Here is a 14,923-nt window from a genome sequence, read left to right on the forward strand (position 1 = left end):
CCCAGCGAGCATCTTCACCACCCAGCTGATAGTAACCCTGAAATGAGCCTTTTGTACTCTCCCACAGTATTTTTCTTCCTCATATAAGGAATTGGATAATGACAATTTATTTCAAAGGTTTGAACCGAGACCTGCCATATGTCAGATACCCATTTTTATCACCAGGCTGTAGAACAAACCTCTCTCTTTAGTCCTGTTGGCATTTAATAACACACACCCCAAAACCTCCCGAGCAATGAGAGCCTCAGGGGCTGCTTTAGACCCGTGCAGCACAAATGTCCAAAGCATAACAAAAATTATCACACCATCTTCCCCCATCACCCCATTACACCAGCTGCAGCCGCACAAGCCTGTCCAGGAACGGGTCTTTCACCCCAAAAGCTCCCTGCCACGTCAGCCACCCACCCCTGCTCCCCCATCCCATGCAGGGCAGCGGCGAGCCGGCAGTGGAGGCAGGCTGTTCCCGGCGTGTCGGCACGTCTCGCATGAAACCCAGGGCCAGGAACAAGGCAGCTGCCTGCGCTGCCTGTGCGCAACGTGCAGGCTGTGTGTGGTAGGGCTGTACTCGCAGCCTGCCAACACCCAGGCCGGGAACGCGGCGGGGATGGCGGCTGCCAATGGGAGCCGGCAGGAACGAAGCCATGTGGGAAACTTAAAATGCAAGCGGAGCTGGGAGTGCATGGCGTGTCCTTCCCAAGCACTGCCTGAACTGGCAGGATGGCTGGTTTCAGTCGGTTTTAATAACGGGGCTGGGTGTGCGGTGGGGAGCGTGGGCAGCGGTATGCTGGGCGAGGGGCTGAGATGAACCGGGGATCAGCAGAGGCGTTTATCTGCAACGTGTTTTGAATTCAGCACTACGAAAGAGATTAGAGACCCGACTCTGATCTTCACCCATTTCAGGCAAAAATCCAGAATCTGGATTTTAAAGATGCTATTTTAGCTGTTACTGAAATCAGAAACAGACTCTGCCAGGGAGCGGGAACATGTATTTACATCCATGAAGTTCCTGCGTCTTGCTACCCTGTTCTTCACGGAGCAGAACATTGGAGTGTTCGTTAAAGCAACCGTAAATTGATCTTATTTCCTGAAACATTCCACATGCTAAACCCACCTAACAATGCTCTTAGGAATACTTTATTTCCCATTTAATTCACTAAGCTTTCCTATAGATTTAGAAGCCTGTTAAAGCTAGAAAAAACATATTAAAGTCAATGGGTGCCACCCCTTCCCAGGTGAGACTTCTCCAAATCTCATTTCCAAGGTGCACGGGAATTTCTGGGAGCGCGGGCTTCCCTGGAACGCTCAAAAGCGGGGTGTTTTCCACCTAGCACCCCCATTCATACAAATAACACCCACCCCCCCTCCAGCAGACCTCCTTCTGTTGAGAAATGTCCCCGTTGGGCAGGGGCAGGAGGAGCAGCCGCCCCACCGCCTGTGCTCCCACCCCCGGGATGCTCGGGGCGGGGGGGGGGGGAGATCGGTCCCCCCGGGACAGGAGCGGCCGCGGGGTGCCGGTCCCCTCCCTCCCCGGCGGGGCTGAGGAAGCGGAGGGAGCCGTGGAGTTGCTCTGCATATAAATGAGCCGGGAGCAAGGGCAGCGGGAGCTGTTTTAAAGAGGACAAGGGGAGGAAAGCGGCAGAGCGCAGGCAGCGCGCAGGCAGCAGCAGGCAGAGCGCAGGCAGCGACCGGGCAGCAGCACCGCCGCTCTTTGCTGGCCTCTCCCCGGTGACATCCAGCCCCGGAGACAAGGGGGATCGGGGGAACGAGCCCGAAGCGAGCAAACCCCTGAAAATCCCCGGCGTCTCTTTAGGTACCTGCTGCCTCACCATGAAGCTCCTGACAGCAGCTTTGCTTCTGCTGTTCATCGCCATGTGCTTTGCCAGCGCAGAAGGTAAGTTGGTTTATTCTGCTTATTCCCGCGTAAACCTCTTTTCCAGGGGGTTGTTTTTCCAGTAATTTTTATTTGCTTCTCGCTAGCCCTTGAGCTGGATTTAGCTGTCCCCCGCGTGTTAGGAAAAGAGGTGTATTGCATCTGCGGGGTAAGGTAGCGGCGAGTTTTTTAAAGGTGGAAGTAGAGGTAAAATACACGCGACAAAGTTGTGTCTTCCTCGCTAGACAAATAGCCCCAGCTCACAGCGTGGGAGGTCACGCCGTGTTCTCCCTTATTCAGGAATACAGCTCAAATATCTCCTTCGAAACTGAGAGTGGTTTTCATAGAGAAAACAGAGCAGAGCTGGATCTGATGTGGTGGCACGAATTCCACCGAGCGTGCCAGGGCGCATTTTCTGCTGTGCACAGAAATGATGGTTAAAAAAAAAACCCTCACTTTTGTCTGGCTGTGAATGCACCACAGCATCCGTGCAAGGAGAAATGACAAAGTCCTACAAAGTCCAAGAGAGATGTGAGTGAATGAGAAAGTAGCAGAGATGTGCGTCTGCTTGCTCGGTTCAAAGCGAGTTCTAAGTCTTTCATTTCCTTTTGTTAAATACATTTAATCACAGCAGGTGCACTTTAAAAAGCTCCCCTATTTACTAAGCTTCAGAACCTATATAGTGCTCTAAGCCATATTTCCCAGAGAGTCACTACCTTTTCCTGGGATATAGCAAAGAAAATATCACTCTTTTTTTAAGCTCAACAGCATTACAAAATACAGCTTTTCCCACCGAGGCTCGAAAGACCCAAGTGAAGTTTGTGTGCGCACGGAGGCTGGTGGGGAAGGGACGCTTGGTATGCAGGAGGCTTTGCAGGCACATGAGAAAATGCTTTCTCTTGTAGGCGTAAAGTGCAAATGTTCAAGAAAGGGTCCTAAAATAAGATTCTCTAACGTACGGAAGCTGGAAATAAAACCGAGGTACCCGTTTTGCGTGGAAGAGATGATTATGTAAGTTTTCCTTCATTTATTGCTTTCTGTTTCCCTATCAGCTGAATTGCTTTACCTTACACTGCAAGTTCCTTCTTTGTTCTTTGTTTTTCTCATGCCCTGGCATGCAAATTTCTGGGAATAGTCGTTTGCTCTATCAGATGCAATAAAATGTGCAGTTCTGACCAAAACCCAGCTATTATTTTTCAACACAATTTTTTTGTTGCTCAAAGAAATATTTACAGAACAGGTAGTGATAAAAGGATAATCATTAGTTCAAATGAAGATAGGGACAAATCCTACTCCAAGCTGCCTGATGTAAAATCCAGAACTATTTACTGAAGTTATTCTGGGCATGCAGAATAAGAACACGAGCAGAGTTTGTTCCATGGTGGTTTCTCCAAGGAAGAGTTATCCCAACCAGAGTCAGATTTTTGCCTGCGTTGTACCAGAGCCACCCCCTTGCATTCGATGGGATTACCTAGCATGTAAGGAAACGCTTTCCTCCCCGTCTCACTGCAAGCTGTGACCAACGCTGCCAGGAAATCTCAAAGTGATGTAGTGACTCACCGAACTGAGGCAGGTATGGGGATTTCTGACATCTCTGGTGACTGCCTCAAAAGGAGGGGTTTTTTAGATTTTAAATATGGGTGGATTGTGGGTTTGTTTCTGTGCTGGTTTGGATATCTTAAAACTCCCCCAACAAAGCACCATCCAACCAGCATGTGGGGGCTGGATGAGAACCAGAAGGGCAGATCATCCCAGAAGACTGTACCGAGCCTCTCTGCCACCTAAGAGGAGCAAAAAGGGTCCCAAGAGCCAACACACCCCCAGAACACCAAGGACTGATTTGCCATTCACTTCATCTTAGAAAGGTGCTTTAACAGCAGGATCTGAATCCTGTCCTGCCAAGCCATGTACCACCTCTGGCACTCTGTAATGCCCACAGGGCCAAATCCTGCCCATTCGACTGGCACAAACAAGGAGATACCACAGGAGCCCGATCCTGCCCATGCAGAAACGGCTCTCCGAACTCAGTGGAGGGCGTATGGAGGAGGAATGGAGAGCCAATCTTCCTTAGGCTTCCTCCAGATTTTCACCAGCATCACTGCGAGAAATACTTAGCTCAGGGAACACCAGACCCACCTCTTTGAAGCCTTAATCAGCTGATGGGACCTGAACAGAAAAATGCTTGCAGAGCATCACTGCCTGAATCAGTTCCTTGCAGCTTTACTTTGCTTGCTTTGACCTTTCAATAGCAAAACGACAGTGTAGAGCACTAACTCTTCACATCCCACTGCAGGCATTTACCCGAAAGCAGCTGGTGGCTGGGGGGTATAAAATAAATCTCATGAATGCAACATTTCACTTCCGATCAGAAAGTCAGGAAAGCTGGAACGCTGTGCACGAGCGGTTGCTTTCCCAGCTGGATAGCAATGCAGATGCCGAGCAACACAATTCAAGCTGGGAGGGTTGCCCAGGCTTTGCTGCGGGGACAGAGCAGGGACAGAGCTGTCCCATCGCTCTCCCATCACGGCTGCTGCCTGCAGGGCAGGCAGGGCTGACCAGCTGCCGACACTGCCTTTCCAGCTACCCTAATGCAGTCTGGAGTCAGCACTGAAAGCAAACTGAAATTAATATTCTGAGAACCAATTGATCCGGGAGTCTCTGGACAAGGCACAGAAGAGCTAAATTCCTGCCACTGAGTTTTTGTTGCTGCAGTGATCATCTAAAATGAGTTGTCGAAGCTGGGTCCCCTCCTGCCCTCTTCAAAAGCTCTTGTATCTTTTCATATAGCAGAAGCATGATATAAATGATGTTTGGCAGAGAAGTAGGTGGTATGGGGGTGCAGTTTAGGAAGGAATTTAATCTTTGACCATAACCCCCCCAGCAGAGCTGTGGTACAGGGTAAGAGATGTCCTCAGTCTAGTCAAAACTTATCAAGATTCACGGTACATCTTGCAGTAATTGTGGGTGTATCTGTCTCCCAGAATGAGGAAAAGCAGAGGAAAACAGGAGGGAGGTTTAACTCTTTCTGCCTGAAAGGATCCAACCCCTTTCCACATATTGCCCCATCCCAAAGAGGGGGGATGTGATGGGGTGAGAACAGCTGATGGGAACCAGGCACTGCTGGGAGCCTTTCTCAAGGGACAGCCGAGGTGGAGGGCAGTCCCTGCACCAGCCTGGGATGAAAGGACCAGAGCCAGGACCCTTGTGGCCCTGGGGACAGGGTGTTTGGGGGCAGAGGTGCATCCCCCCATCCCTGCAGATGATATGTGGGGGCATGAGGTGCTGGGGGGTCACAGACTGACACAGGGGTGCTCATCCCAGCCCTGGAGGCATAGATGTACCAGGGAGGATTTTGGCACAGGAACCCTCAGACACTGTGGGTAAGGTTCCAGCCACCAAGCCCGGGGCAGCTAAGGGACAGCTCAGCACACACCCTTGGAGCAAGCTCATGTCTCAAATCCCACTGGAGGTGTAAGTTCTGGTGCTTCGGTCTCTTCTCTATCCCTCTCAACATCTTCTTGCAGCCCATCCAGACAGCTCCTCGCTCAGGGTACCAGCTCCCACAGCACCTCTTCTTAGGCACATCCCCCCACATCTGCTGGACCAGCATCCCCAAGAGCAGGGCCAGGTCACCTCAGGGTGCCCCAAAATGCTACCACTGAACCCTGTGCCCACAGCACCAGGGAGTGCATAGGAGCCACAGAGGACCACGGGACTGCCTTGGGAACATCTCCAGTGCTGTCCAGCCTCCAGCATCAAAGCAGAAAACCTACATGTGGTGTCAAAGCAACACATCTCAGCCTGAGAAAAGCCCTGGTTGTTCACCTGAGAAGCAAACCATGCATCTCCTCCTCCTTAGACTTCAGGGTGTATTAAATACAGAATGGTCCTTCTCTGCTTCTGGTGCAAATGTAGGGCTTGATGTTTTTCAGAGGCACTCTTGCTTCTCTCCTCCTGCAATTCAGCTTGTCCATCACTTTCTGGAAATACCTTCCCTGGCCTGTCAAAGGAGAAACTCAAGCCAAGGTCTGGCATCAGTCAGTGCAAATGGCAGAGCCAAAAAAGTGGTTGCTGGATGGAGAAACTTCATGCTGACCTCAAGTCCCTTAAAATTTGTATGCCTTGTGCCTTCAATGAAGGTTTGGTTCCACCCCCATTCAAAGCTGTGGGAAAACTCCCCTTCTCACACACATGCTGATGCCCAGAGGGGTTGGCTCAGAACACCCTTAGAGCAGAGACAGTCCACTGGTTTTAGTAGGGACCCTTCCCTTTCCAAGGTCTGCAGTCAGAGAAGCTCTTGGAGGCCTTCCACTGCTTCCCAGAAAACAGCCCAAAAATTACAGCTAATCTTTTTGTGACTTTAGCTCACGCCTGATGGAGGTGGAGCAGAGAAGAAGGTTAACTGAACGGAAAGAACTATTGGAGCACCTTGTATACCACTGAAATAAGAAACGTGGTGAGACCCTTTACTGAGCTCATGCAGGCAACATGCAGTGTTTCACTTCCAGTCAGGCACATCCCCTCTGCGCCAGGGGCCATGAGCTGAGGAAGTTTACTTGGCACTTTTTCTTGTGTTAGAAGATAAACAACTCCTTTCTGAACCAATTCACAAAAGAAGCCCATCAGTATTGCACAGATATTTCTGATTTTCTGCCATCATTTCATTCATGTTTCTGGCAGTGTTTAAATAATTCCATGATAATATTTTAGTTAAACTAAAAACTGTGTTTCCCTGCTATGGATGGTTTTTACAGAAAATGAATAATTCCAGTAAAAACTGTGTTTATTTGGGGTTTTTTTAAGTCACAAAATTAATAAGAAAAATGTGAAAGACCTGCTTGATTTTGAGCCCTGAGAAGTAACAGCAGTCTTGACGTTTCTAGAAAGCCAGCCTCTTGGGAAGCAGCTCTAGGTCTCTCGTGTCACCTCAGTTGTGGCAGAGCAACTGGCAGTGGCTTCACTAAACTCTCCAGGAGGAAACCCAAAACTATGGGAAGACTTTTGCCATGTTTGGCCTCCCAACATGCTTTGTCCTGACAATTAAGGGGAGACTAAGCTGCTGCTGCTGGCAAGGAGAGTGGGATCAGCCTGTGATCAGAGGGGGCCGAAGCCCCCAGGACTGCATGCTGGGGCTCAGAGCTAGTCTGCTGGGTACACAGGCACTCTGCCACGTGCAAGTATTTAAAAAAAGGAAAAAATATTTTTCTCTTGGATGCAGTATTGTTGAGTGTAAGGGAAGCATCTCTTCCTGCAAAGACCTTGTGGTTGCCTGAATAAGCCTTAATTAAATCAGCTATTAAGCTCAAAAGACAATATCTAACAGATAGACAGAACAAACCCACTGATTAAAAACAGTGGGTAGGTCTTCATCTGGTACAACCTCGTATAATGGTGGACAATATTGCACTGATTGATAACAGCTGAAGATCTGCTCCAATATTATTACAATAAACTCAAGTATCTGCCATAAAACACAAGCCATGAAAACCCTTTTGCTGCCCCCCTGGGCGAGAGCCCCCTGACCCATTTTGGCATTTATCTGGAGTGGGAACAGACCAGTATTTCCCTTGACTCCCATAACCTGTGCTCACTTGCCTTGCAGCGTGACTCTGTGGACACGAGTGAGAGGAGAGCAGCAGCACTGCTTAAACCCCAAACGCCAAAACACAGTGAGACTGCTGAAGTGGTACAGAGTATGGAAAGAGAAAGGCAGGTAAGGATGAATTTTGCTCAACAGGTGAGGGGGAAAGTCTTGGTGGTAAGTTGGGCAATCAGCAGCGCTCAGACACAGAGAGGCCAGGAAAACGCACACGCTGCAAATGGTCTATCCAGCAAGAAGGATGTATTTCATTACCAAAATTACAGTTATAAATGGATGTTCTTGATGTTATTTCTTTCCTGCCACCTGCAGCCCTCACTTCTATTTTAGGATTAGGCTGTTCCACTATAAATAGTAATTATTTTCTGTTAAACTATTCATCAGCTGATGTTCTCAGTTATTTACATACACTCACTTCCCTTCTATGGGTAAAAAGCCAAGACAAAAAGCTAAATTACTTTTACACAGTTACAAGAAAACCAGTCAGCAGAGCTGGGAAGAGAGTGCCCTGTCACAGACTTTAATCCCACCACCTCAAAATCATCAATATCTGATGACACAGATATTTGCCAATTTTAACTAGTGTATCACTCCCAGAAAAACACTAACTTGCTGGTAAGAATCTCTGTCACTTTCTCCCTTGCAAAGAGAAATTTTAAATTTTTTTTTTTTTTTCAAGCCATCAGTCATACATGGAAGAGAGAGAATGAGAAACATGAATTCCTGAGGGCTGATGGTCAGTGGTGATGTCCTGATCTGTAATTAGGGGGAGCTGCCCAACTCCTACCACCTCTCCAGCCATGACCAAGAGCCTCCACACGCACTACAGTCCCACCAAATCCTGATCCTCTGCTGAGGGGAAATCTGCTCCCCAAAACTGAGCTCAAATGAGGCCAGCGAGCAGCAAGCCCCATCTCTCAGCAGGCCTAAGGGTGCCCGTGAGCTCCAGCACAGCCCCACAGTGCCCGGTGGCACGGGCGATACCATGGGCGAGCTGTGGTGGGTGCTGACCCCCAGCCACCTCCCCAACCCCCTGGCAGCTCCCTGCGGCTGTTTCATAAACAGAGCTCGTGGGGAAGCCCTGGCTATTGCCTAGCCACAGATTTACACCCTTCCCTTGTTTTTTTGTTTTGTTTGGGTTTTTTTTTAATAAGGCAGTCATTAAGATGACGAAGGATGCTCAGCCCCAGGCCTGAGCAGTCAGGAAACCTGAGTGGGCTGAGAGGAGGGATGTCCCAGGCAAGGCTGCGAGGGCCAGGGTCTGCACACTGCAAACTAGCTCCCGTCTCCTCCACAGCCCAAAATAAGGGTCAGCTCGAGGCTTTCTTGCAGTCCAGCCAGGGGTGGGAGACTGTCCCTGCTGTCAGGGAGAGGAGGAAGGACTGTGAGCCCAGCATCTCCAAGGCTTTGGCTGCCAGCCTGGGGCATGCAGAAGGGCTGCAGCGTGTTTTACCTTGCTTTGCCTTGCCCCACCGTGCCACCCCTGCATCACACCCAGCGGGTCCCCACCACTGGGAAACAGGGCAGCCGAGCGATCTGCAGCTGAACGGCATTGAGTGAATATTTCAGACCTAAGAGAGCCCAATTTAAACCAAGCCCTCATAATAAATAAACAATTTCTTGGTGCCTTCAGTGCCAGCTGTGCCAACCCCACTGCACTACTCCCCAGGAAAAGACAGGGAATTTCAAGTCAAATCTAGTACATACATGAATCTCTCCCCCCAAACAACATTGCCCCTAGTTTTCCCCATGCCATGGAAGACTGCTTTCACCCAGAGAGCCTATACAACTAGGGTTTTTAAAAACAAACCAAACCAAAACTGTCAAGTGGTCTTCTCAGAATGTAAACCAAAAAAATAACAGAGTCTAGTATTATTCCAAATATAACAGCTATTGTGAATTTATTAGCTACATACACTCATGATATACTTCATCATTTGTATGAGCCAGGGATTGTTTCCAGTAGTTAAAGTGTATTAGCAGATGCAGATTTCTTCATTTTATGTATCCTGATAATCACAGCAGAGCATGTTACTCCCCACACACCTGCAAGATGTGGTAGTGTCAAAGTCCAACCCTCCTCCCAGATGCTTTATGGATAATGATCCAGTGACTGCTGAAGTCAGTAACTTACTTTTCAATTTACTTAAGCAAAGGCTAAAAATCTGGCTTCTGTTTTTCTGTTGTTTATAGGGTTTTTTTATTATTACTGTTCGGAAGGGAGTTGTTTCGTTCACAGTTTAAACATCTTGCTGTTGGCTTTCCTTCTGTTTAGGGTTTATGAAGAATAAGAGGGATTGGCGTGAGGAATGGAGCAGACTCCCTTGGCTGGCATAGGACTGGACTCTGCAGAAGATTATTTCTCTCTCACAGACATAAGACACAAATTCTATATTATTATAAAGCACTTTTTACCAAGGGTCAGTTTTTACATTTTATAGCCGCGTGCAAAAGGCTTCCAGATTTCACACGCATCTGTTGCACTTCAGATTTCATACCCGTCTGCTCTGTACTGAGATTGGGAAAGCTCATGCTTTTCATTTTAAAGAGGTTGTTTTGGGGTTTGTTGTTTTTGTTGTTTGGTTGGGTTTTTTTTTAATTGTTATTCATTCATACTTCACTATGATTGCAAATTGAGCTTTATAAGCTCATTAGACAAACAGTAATGTTTGTAAAGGTGTTGTACAGCCGTGTCCCTCACCCTTCCACAGTGGGAAAGCTTCGGTGCTGTGGTTGTTTGTCATGTTTGCAGCCTCCACCTTAGTCAGGCAAAGCGGGGACCAAAGATGAGTTTGCTGGGGAAGATGCCACCGAAATGTCATGGCTGTAGCTGCAGAAGTGAGGTCCCTCCGCACGTTGTCAAATGATTATGAATATCACTTGGGTACCTCTTCTTTAATGGACTTGAGGTCTTGCTGCAAGGTGAAGCGTACCGTATCGCCCGTTTAACATTTCACGCATTAGAAAGCATTTCTAGGTCATTTTTATTACTAAGAAAATGTTTTTGGTTTTTTTTTTCCACCTGAAGTTCTTACAGGAAGTTTGTGACTTCAGTACTGAGACATTTTAAGCTTCAAGACTATTGTGTATGATTTCCTAGATTTGTAGCAACAAAAAAAAAAAGCCTTTAAAAGGTACCTTTTTATGAAAAATATGATAGGGCAAACATATAAATACCTATATATGTTTTAGTCACAATACAACATATTCATTATTTTGAATGTAATACTTCAATGTTAAGCAGTGCATTCCTCTTTTTAAAATAACAAAACTACCTTTTCATTTGTAAATAAACTATAGGAAGTCTCCCTATATTATCTTTCTGTATAATGTACTGTACTGCTAAATTATCATATGCTATTTAAATGTTTGAAATATTTAGAAGGTTGCATGCAGATTTCATATTTCTTTCTAAGACAAATGAAAAAAGTAATAAAAATATATTTAAAAAAAGCTGACAATCGCTGTTAAATGTCCTTAAGCCATCAGGGAACTCTGGCCACTTCTAATAAGTTTTTTGGTGATTGAATTGGTTTGGGGAAAAAACACTGTAACAGAGAAGCTGATTTAGAGATACGGCACCTTGATGACACTGGAATCTGCATACATTATCCCAGTCCAATTTACTTCCTTTTCTCATTTTAAAATTTGGACTTTACCCAAACACTGAGGAATCTTGTTACATAAAGAAGGGCTATGCCAGGCACCTATAGCCACTAGTCTAGTGTTACGTTAAATAAATGTAAATCAACCACTCCAGATCCATACAAAAACAAGTAAAATGCAGTGATTTAGACAAGGTCTCAGTTAGATTAGGGAAGGTTGTACAGTGAAAGTCAGGCAACAAAAACCTGTGAGCAACCCCTCCCTCTTTCTATGCAGTTTCTTCCTTGGCCCAAAGGGAGGGACTTTGCATCCAACAAGGCTCCTACACTGCTCCCCAGCTAAAAAGGAAAGCAACGGATAAGAAGGGTAAAGGCAGCAAGAGTTTAAATGCATTAAAACCTCCTGGTGTTCCCCAAACAGCACCGCGTTCCTTCCTGGCTGCTCCCAGCTGTGCAAAGGTGCCTTCACACCGGGCTGCTGCTGAGATCAGCACAACTCCTGCAACAGTGATCTTATACTATATAATTAAGGCAATGCCTGGCCTCAGCTCAAGGGTTCCTCCAGTTCAGACAGAAAAAAAAAAAGTATATGCACATATACTATATACTTATTTACTGTGATAATACCCTGGCAGAGCTGAAGGAGAAAGAGCTGTTAGATTTCAAAGTATTTTCCTATTCTGCACAAGGATGGAGCTCCAAGCTTCAGATGCCTTTTAATAAAAAGCTTGAGAAAGATTCTGGAGTATTTAAGAAATTAAACCTCTGGGGATATTGACCACAAGGTGCTGCTTCAGGCTGAGCATCTGAACCCGATCTCCAGGCAAACCCAGACCCATGGGCTAGCCAAGCTGCCCCTCTCCTTTCCCAAGTCACATTTTAACAAAACCAGTAGTTTTTCCTTGAGGAGACTTGATTTCAACACACCAACAGACTTCAAGAAAAGTTTTATGCTTATTTAGCAACCTCTGGACAATGTATTTCCTGGAAAAGTATCGATAGAGTTGCACAAGAGGTGGTTAATGCTCCACAGGGAATGTTGTGCACGGCTCCAGTTGCCCAAACGCAGTGACTCACACCTCGCCGGGTATAGCCTGTACAAGTGACTCTTAGCTCTGGGTTTGTCTGCCAGACCAAAACCACCAGCAAAAACTGGGCACAGAGGAAACCATTTGTAATTTTTTTTTTCCCCCACTTGCTAGCATGGGAGACTAGAGAAAAAGAATGGTTTTGTTTGATATGTGTGTTCCCTTTAACCCCAAATCTATGCTTCAAACAAAACAACTCTTGGAAACAGGAATTGAAACCATGAAGAGAAAAAAACCATGACGCTTAGCTGAGTTTCCCAAGCCTGTTAAACTGCATCTCCAGGCAGGTTTGTTAAGTTCCCAGAAACAGGAGGAGCATCCCTTGTCATCCCTGATAAAGGGAAATGCTGTGTCAGAAGGTAACTGCCACACACAAAATATCAAGCACTTCAGACTGAGACATCTTTGCTAAAACATTTAAATATACATATGCAGGTACCTCCTCCACCTAGATTTGGCAGCAACCGTAAGGTTTGCCTTTGTTTTCCCCAGCAGATTGCAGGCTACAAAGCCACAAGAGGCTGTTCAGTCCCACCTCCCTTATACACAGACCATACATTTGTGCTTTGAGACTGAAAAATTAAGCCACTGAAGTACGGTCTGAGCACGCACCAGCCAGCCCCAACTGCTCACCAGCAGAATTTACCTTCCTAAGAGCTTGAACATTTGCAGTGTAAACCAGAGCCCTGCTTCATCCTGGGGTGCAGGAGCAGCACAAACAGACCCCGCAGCTCCTTTACTCAAGCACCAATGCTACCCTGAAAGGATGTAAACCCTTGATGGAGCCTCCAAAGAGGGTAGTTAGCAACTGCTTTCCCCCATCCAGCCTGCAAAGCTGCTCCCCCGCACACTGTGGCCAGAAGAACACAGAGATGGAACGCCAAGTTCTGCACAGGAGACCTCCACGCCCCCCCATCCCTCTCCTGGGCATTGGGTATCCACAGGCTGCACCCGTTCAGAAACAGCACTATCAGATTTTATTTTAATAAAAGCATGAGGGTGAACCAAGCAGCTGCAGTGAAAGGACACAATAGCAGGGAGACCTGCCTTGCCTTTTCAGTGTGAGCGCTACGCAGGATTAGTAATGTTATACAGATCCTTTCACCACTTGCCTTTCACTTGTTCATATTATGGTCTAGGTCAGCAATGGCCAAAAAGTTTATTAAGAAGCGATAGCTGCTTGGTGGTCTGCGCAAGACGGCACAGTGCTCTCGGCAGGTCCAGCTGTGCCTGCTGTGCCCCAGCTCCCCCCAGGCTCCCTAAATCAAGGCACGAGGCCATGCCAGATTGCTACACACATGGGGACCTTTCCTGACCACGTCCATGCGGTGGAAGAGCTGGCCATGCGCTAACGAGGTTTCATCAGGGCTGGGGGACCAAATGTAGGGCTCAATGGTAAAGTCATCAGAGAGGCCCAGGGCTTTGCACTGGTCACCCCCGAGCCCTGGGTGGGAAGTTGAAGGCAGTGTTACAGCAACACAAATGCTCTCAGAGCTAATGACACATCAGGGTTGAGTCTCCTCTGGACCCACGTTTGTAGAGAATGGGAATAAATATGAATAAAAAGCCACAGCCCCCCAGGACTCACCATCCTGCTGAGATTCACAGCCAGGGAGCTGTGTCTGACCAAGGGTAAAGGGCCTCCTCTGCAACCTGACATCGCTTGACAGGCTTTACAGAAGCCCAGACAGAGCTTGCGCTCTCCAAAACACTCTTCCCATTAGGTCAAATGAAACACCAGTCACATTTTTGGGTATTTTTCCTCCAAAGCCAGCTTCCAAGAAACGAGGCATCTAAATCCAGATGTGCACAGCATCTGAAGGCCTCACTTACTCTGAGCTGCTCAGCACCTTTGGAAAAAGGCAAGCTGGTTTTGGCTGTTGGCTGAGTTTGGGCTTTGGATACAGAAGGATGGGCAGCCCATCTTGAAAGCCCTGGCCACGCTGGCTTCATGCCAGGGCAGCTCTCAGTTTTGGCACACTGTAGATCTTCCACACATAGCGCTCGTGCTGGGATTTGTTGTCCAGTCTGTTCCCTTCAATGGGTTGGGGTGCATGTGGTCACAAATGGAAATATGGGTATTTTTGAGGATCGCTGTTTGCAGCTCTCACTGACTTCGTGTTTGCTCTATCAGAAACCCTCCAGCGCCATTATTCATTGATTTCCCTTGATCCTAAACCACAGAGCCAAGTGCTTCCTGGAAGGTGTTTGGGTTTCCTTGAAATGCTGCACCTGTGACACCCCCAGATATCCTTGTAACCGCACGTCTTTCTGGCAAAGTACCCCAAAGCAGATTTCCTCCAATTCCTTTACCTGACATAACCCACCCCAGAACAGCAACTGGGATTGCCAGTGCCCGAGGAACAGCAGCTGCAGCTGCGTTTGCAAGCACAGAACTCCAGGTGCTTACAGTGATTTTCGGTGCTTACGTGTATCAATACACACATTACAGGAATCTTAATTGTTTGCTGAATTCTGGGCATCCAGGTGACTTGAAAAAAATCCCACAACACTGTTAGTTGTGCTTTCTGACACCACATACCTCTGGAAAGACTGACTGACTCCATCTCCACAGACCATGCCCACAAAGGTAGTTGTGTTACTGTTTCATAAAGTTAAAAACCTGCACAGAATTGGGCCACCATTTGGTCATCATACCTCATGCGAAACTGAGATAGAGCCATCATCTTTTTTACCCTCCAAGATTGCCTCCTTGGACCACCACCTCTACTAATCAGTGGCCCTGCCCAGGCAGCAATGC

The 14,923-nt window shown here is 47.3% G+C and overlaps 1 protein-coding gene across 1 annotated transcript; it reads left to right on the forward strand.

The window, feature by feature from the left end:
- Positions 1-1,601: 1,601 nt before the first annotated feature.
- CXCL14 (C-X-C motif chemokine ligand 14) lies at positions 1,602-10,930 on the forward strand. Its single transcript, XM_074884011.1, has 4 exons — positions 1,602-1,891; positions 2,776-2,881; positions 7,473-7,583; positions 9,745-10,930. The coding sequence occupies exons 1-4, from the start codon at positions 1,828-1,830 to the stop codon at positions 9,758-9,760; spliced, it is 297 nt and encodes a 98-aa protein (XP_074740112.1). The 5' UTR covers positions 1,602-1,827; the 3' UTR covers positions 9,761-10,930.
- The last annotated feature ends 3,993 nt before the right edge of the window (positions 10,931-14,923 follow it).

The sequence above is a fragment of the Strix uralensis genome, chromosome 14, assembly GCF_047716275.1.
Source record: "Strix uralensis isolate ZFMK-TIS-50842 chromosome 14, bStrUra1, whole genome shotgun sequence".
Lineage (NCBI taxonomy): Eukaryota > Metazoa > Chordata > Aves > Strigiformes > Strigidae > Strix > Strix uralensis.

Bases quoted from the DNA above. Each gene is read 5' to 3' on its own strand.
- CXCL14 (XM_074884011.1), top strand. From the start codon at position 1,828: ATGAAGCTCCTGACAGCAGCTTTGCTTCTGCTGTTCATCGCCATGTGC. The intron at 1,892-2,775 runs GTAAGTTGGTTT...TTTCTCTTGTAG, and splicing joins GTGCTTTGCCAGCGCAGAAG to GCGTAAAGTGCAAATGTTCA. The intron at 2,882-7,472 runs GTAAGTTTTCCT...CTTGCCTTGCAG, and splicing joins TGCGTGGAAGAGATGATTAT to CGTGACTCTGTGGACACGAG.